This window comes from Etheostoma spectabile, chromosome 1 (genome assembly GCF_008692095.1).
Source record: "Etheostoma spectabile isolate EspeVRDwgs_2016 chromosome 1, UIUC_Espe_1.0, whole genome shotgun sequence".
Lineage (NCBI taxonomy): Eukaryota > Metazoa > Chordata > Actinopteri > Perciformes > Percidae > Etheostoma > Etheostoma spectabile.
The window spans coordinates 29998178-30004557 of record NC_045733.1 but is presented as its reverse complement, the minus strand read 5'-3'; the positions used below and the strand labels follow the sequence as shown (position 1 = coordinate 30004557).

The 6380-nt window shown below is 42.6% G+C and overlaps 1 protein-coding gene across 1 annotated transcript in view; it reads right to left on the bottom strand.

Moving 5' to 3' along the window:
* The window catches only part of gch1 (GTP cyclohydrolase 1), a 35522-nt gene that overhangs the window by 7548 nt on the left and 21594 nt on the right, over positions 1-6380 (bottom strand). Inside the window, exon 2 of the mRNA XM_032512451.1 lies at positions 4340-4449. Within this exon, the coding sequence (XP_032368342.1) occupies positions 4340-4449 (110 nt within the window). The remainder of the gene's footprint in view (positions 1-4339; positions 4450-6380) is intronic.

The following is a 6380-nucleotide window of genomic DNA, read 5'->3' as shown; positions in this document are numbered from 1 at the left end:
CCTGTTTTCACTCTAGGATAAAGGACTTGTGCAAACTCAGCTGTTCTGAATTTGATCTGATCCAAGCTCAGATAAAATGTTAACCAGAATCCCGGCTGGAGGCGAGACGGGTGGTGCAGGAGTTCACGGGAGCAGATGAACGTGCACACCGCTGCTACTCATTTTTGGGCTTGTTTTTGTAAATGAAAGCAATTTTTTTTTTTTTTAAGATTATTTTTTGAGCATTTTTGGCCTTTATTTTTGACAGGACGACAGCTGAAGACATGCAAGGGGAGAGAGAGAGCGAGAGAGCGAGAGAGAGGGAGGGGGATGACGTGCAGTAAAGGGCCGCAGGCCGGACCTGAACCAGGCCGGCGGCATCAAGGAGTAAACCTCTATATATGGGCGCCCGCTCTACCAGCTGAGCAATCTGGGCGCCAAAAAGCAAATCTGGGCGCCAAAAAGCAATTTTTTTTATACATAAAATAATATTCTAAATGAAACTGATATAAACTATCCTGACATTCACGGTCCCCAGACGATGATTCTTAACGTTTATTTCACATCAACATGACAACTCCATCATGTTTTACTCTATGTTTTACCCTACAGTCACATTACCTCTAAACACAGCGACACACACTCTCACCCTAACACACACTCGCCTGACGGGCGTTCCTGGGCGTGTCTAGCTGCTTCTGTCTCGATAGTAGCATGCTGTCGCCTGATGTGCCAGAGGTCTTCCAAGTCACTTCAGAGGTATTGTCAAGTCACAAGAACAATGTTTTTGGACTTAAAAGTATGTATTTCTCGATTACTAAAATACATGAAATAAAATGCCAAACTTTTAAGATATATTGAGAAATACGATGTCTTGAAGCATTTCCGCCATCTTGAATGATTTTCAACTCGAGCAAAGTCACGCTGCCCGCGCGCTGCCTTAAATCCGATTGGCAGTCGCTTTGGCGCATTACTCAGCATTTGCATAAAAAGACTTCTTGTGTATTTTGGCCCCGTCTGTCTCGTGGCATACGGCCACTCCCATTGAAGATGAATGGTAACCTGTCGCTGTTTCTCTCTCTTGTAGCTAACGTGACTGCAGGCTAACACAGAACTTAATTCACTTTGACCGCCGCCTGCCTTTTACTTTAAGGGAAATTCCATTAAAATACGAGTGGTTTTCTTGAAAAACTAGACCTTAGTAGCTCTTGTAGTGTAAAAAAAAATCGCTGAGGTGAAGTAAAACACATATTTGTTTTATAATGACCAATACGGCAGAGACAGACGGAAAAACACGGCAACAAAATGTCGAGCGCCGAGCTGGGGGATAAACAACAGACGATGGAAGTGAGAGACGGAGTCATCAGCTGCAGAATCACTGCTGAGGATGTCTGCAGGCTCTAATTCTCTAACACACAAACGCCTGACGCACGCACACACCGGCTCCACTCAAATGTCAGACGCAATTTGTTGACGAGAGGAGAGAAAGGGCAGCGGCAACGAGCGTGCAAAGATCTCTTTTTCTTCCAGTTTCCTCCCTCTCTGCTGGAGCGATCTGGCATATCGACATCAGACAGACCGACTGTGACAGCTGCTTCTTCCCTTATCTGCTCACGTTGTTCGTGTTTACCGGCACACGCTGCGAGGGACGAGGGGGCCGGGTTCAACAGAAATACATACATAATAAAGAATGAGAGGAATCTTTCATTTAAGCCACTTTTAGTTCATAGGTTTGGTTTTACGGCACATTTACTGTTTGTATACACCCAACTAAGTTCTGATAAGCTGTAGGCTACATTAGAGCCCGACCGATATATCGGCCGATATTAGGCATTTCCCGATCTATCGGTATCGGCATTTATAATGGCCAATTAAAAAAAAAAAAAATTCATTCATCAGAATCATTTATAATGAAAAATAATTGATTCTGATAAATGAATATTTAAAACATAAAAACGGACTGTCCACCATGGTTTGAGCATTGGCGTTGCATAGTCCTGTCCACCAGAGGGCGCTCTACAATGTCCCTGTTGGCAACACTGATTTTTGTAACTTGGACTTAAAGTTTTTAATATCTTAAGTTTGTATTTTTATTAGGGCTGCACGATTATGGCCAAAATGATAATCACGATTATTTGGATCAAACTTTTGATCGCGATTATTCTTACGATTATTTGTTGATTTTAACCAAAACAAATGTCAGCGTCAAGTAGGCTATTTATAACTGCGAGTGATAGCTGTGATAAATTAGCCTATAGCTTATACTTACCGGTCCAGGAGGAATTTAGCCGACCGGGCGAACTTTTGGACTCTAAGCTGTCTCCATCTTTCAAATTAATCTCCAATATTTACCCGGGTTTGTTACGTCTCTGGTTGTGCAACTGTTAGAAACATGCTAGTTTTTTTCATGTTGGGTAGAATCTATCTCCGTTCCGTTGATCCTGACGTTTGTTTGCTGCTTTCATTGTTGTCATAAAAGAAAGTATTTCAACTAAGCACGTTTTCTTAATATCTGATGATGCATTGGGGTCCTTTTTTAGTAAATATTAGACATGGAGAAATGGGCATTTTAGCTTCCTAGAAAACTAAATTTTCCCTGCCATTCTTATTTATTTCTATAGATTTGTTTGTATATTATTTGGGGGAGGCAATGACCGAAAAGAGATGGGGGACAACATGACACAGATGTCCATGGATGGACTCAAAGTAGGGACAAAACCAGTCAAACTGCCTTTCTCTCTAAGCCGTTCGGTGTGACCCCTTGATGACCAGTATCAATAAGAACTACATCATATTGACGAAGCAACGATACCATTTTAAGGGACTTTTAAAGGCCGAATATGAGACCAAATGATTTGACTGAAACTGTTGCAGTGTAGTTTCTCTTCAGGTGTTGATACTGCTCTCGTGCTGCAGACATTGAGACAGTTTATCAAACAGCCAGTGGCTACCCGCAAGCCAGCTGACCAACAACGGAGGAAGAGGAGGTGGAGGAAGAGGAGGAGGAGGTAGAGGAGGAGGAGGAAGAGGAGGAGGTGGTGAGTCACTGAGAGACACAACAGACAGACGGACAGATGAGAGAGGGGGGACAAGAGGCAACGCTGCTGAGGATGACAAGAGGGGAGGAAGGGAGGGGGTTTAGGGACACAAACAGCCACCTGATGGCCACCGCTAACACACACACACACACACACACACACACACAGGAGGTGTGGTAAGTGCTTGTGTGATTCATTGCTGTCATCATAGCCAATTTCAGCGGTAGAAAAGGATTAGCTGCCAGTCCCTATTGTCTGAAACAACAAGCACCTGCGGCTGAGAATCAGGAAGAGGGACGAGGCCAATCGGGTTTCTCAGTGGAGAGGAATGATGGGACAGCTGCATGGGGGGGGGGGGTAATCTGATTGTTTCTCATGGTCTCTGCTGGTCAGACCAGCACATCTCTTACCACGTTTGTTTTTTTATTATTATTAAATAATACATAATTGCAGCTTCCTCTAAGAAAAAAAGTCCCCTTTATTGATTTTATCAAAAAAAGCAAAGCGACTCGGCTGTTCCTCTGGGGATCACGAACATTTTAAGACCTTTTTAAGACCATTATGAATTAAATTTAAGATCCATATCACAACATCAAAAAAAGAATGAAGAATTCAGATGCCAGAGTCCGGAAACATCGTCTGAAACGTACCCCCCCGATTTCCACATGTGCTTTATAGGACTGGTGTTAAGATTTGCTTCAATAGAAGTTGCATGTTGGTCTCATTTGTAGTCGTAATACAGCAAATTATTATCTGACTAGACAAATAAAAAATAAAAACTGCACTGTAGGTAAGCATTAAAGGGAAGTGTTACATTACATGAACGTGGGAAAATTAAGACCCGTTCAGAATTATTTACGACCTGTAACATAAAACGTTTCAAAACCTTTTAAGGCCTAAAATTTTGATTTAGAAATTTTATCGTTTTTAAGAGCCTGCTGACACCCTGACAGACGGATTCAGAATGAGCATCGTCAGACTCGTGGGATCCTAACGTTTGTATTGATAGATAGATAGATAGATAGATAGATAGATAGATAGATAGATAGATAGATAGATAGATAGATGTTTATTGATCCCAAGAAAAATGGGAAATTTCGGTGTTGCAGCAGCAAAATCAGTCACAAAGCACAGAATATAAATATAAATGAAATACTAGGAAAAATATACATACATACAATATACATGAAATAATAATGTGAATAAAGTAAAAAAGAACAAATATTTGAATATGTACAGGATGGGGAAAAAAATGATCTACAGATTTAAAATGAAAATCTCCCAGCTTGTTCTTCCGAGGAGGAAGAGCTGGGTGTGCTCACCCGGCCGAAGATGGGCACCAGGTGATGTTCACACATGGAGAACATGTCGATGTCCTTGACGATCACCATCTCGTCGTGGTCTTCGTCGAAGATGGCGTCGTTCAGCACGTCTGCCGAGAGGGAAACATGGAGGAGAGATGAAACCAATAAAGAAGAATCTCCTGTTTTTCCCCCCAAAAAAGTCTTATTTTTTTAAACACATTTTAATTACTTACAGATTCACATAATTGGCTAACACCCTATGCTGCCTACACATGATTGGTGGCAGAACCACGAGGTAGGGCGCAGAGCGCAGGGGCAGTCTGGGATTGGTTGCACCTTGAAAGGTCAGCTCACCTGGGTCAAAGTTGAAATCATTTCTAACTTTGAGCGGCAATTCCGAGCGGTGGAAAACGGTGAGAGTGCTTTTACCGTGGGTCATGTGTAGGCAGCGTAACTATATTCTGTATAATTTATTTCACCATAAGTTCATCTGCTGGATTTACCCATAAATCACTCCTTCTTTTAATGTACTGTATATTGACTTTTCATCAATTTATTGACCAATTACTGCATTTTAATTAAATAGTATTAAATGAATATCTATTTTTAATCGGTTTAAGTGGGTGTAATCATTTGCAGATCCACTGGAGGTTGTTTATGTACGTTTATGTATGTATGAAGCGGTTTTCTTATTTGAGCCTTATTCGCTGTGTTCTGCCGGCCTGCGTCATCGCTGGGAACCAGCAGGGACCTGAACCATCCGGTTCACCTCCACCGTTCATCTGCCTCGTTTTATCATTCAACTTCTCTGTTTCTCTGGCAAACACCAGTCTAAATATAGCTCCGCTTCCATACGCTCCTTCCTGTTGTTGCCTTATTGCTTTTTTTCAGTTGTCGGGGGGGTTCAATAAACCGTTTTATCAGTTTGTGACGACGCAGACGCCTCTCGCTCTCACTGCTGCATTTTTTAATTTCCTGACTGGCAATCTGGTGGAAAGACCGAGGAGGAGCGGTTCACCGAAACAACAGACTTGTTGCTTCAGTCTCTGCAGCTTATTGAGTGACTGTGTGTGTGTGTGTGTGTGTGTGTGGGTGTGGGTGTGTGTGTGGGTGTGGTGTGTGTGTAACAGGGCAGCAGATTGGTTAACACATTCAGATGTCTTTTTTTTTTTAACCTCTGTTGTTTGGCTGTTATGATGCACTGGTGGCACGATGCCATGGCACCTGTCATCAGGAAGATCTTTCCACACACACACACACACCACACACACACACACACACACACACACACACACACGCACGCACCACGCAGACGCACGCACGACGCACGCACACAACCACACACACACAGTTGTTTTTGAAGTTTTATTTGTAAATTCAAAAAATAAACATTTACAAACTGTTAAACTGTAGGAACGTCTTCCAGGACCAAAAAAAAAAATTACCTAAAAACAATATACACTATGTAAAAAATTAAATAACTCAGGGAGGGAAAACAGGAGGGAGGGAGCCAAAACAACACACGCCGAAACACACCACACACACACACACCACACACACACACACACACACACACACCACACACACCCACACACACACACCACACCACACACACACACACACACACACACACACACAACACCCCACACACACACACACACACACACCACACACACGATAGGGGACCATAATCATGTTCACAATTTAATTTTTAAATAACTTTGTTTTTTGTTAAATTACTTTGATTCTCAAATTTACGAGCCGACCGCATCCCAAACACGCCGTGGAAAGTTCCATGTACACTACTCCAAGTAGGAAAGGGTCCACGTGCAGATAGACCGGTCATGGGGTGGTTTCCAACAGGTTGCTATCATTCTCTTTGCAGCTGTAAGTCCAGCAAATACAGCACGTTTCTGAGTCCCAGAGAGGTCATTCAGAGTCAAGACACTGACAGTAACAGGCACGGTCCCATTAAACAAGGCGGACATTTTGGATGTAATGTTGTTCCAGAACTGGCCAATGGGAGAGCACGCCCAGAACATGTGAAGATCCGTGCCTT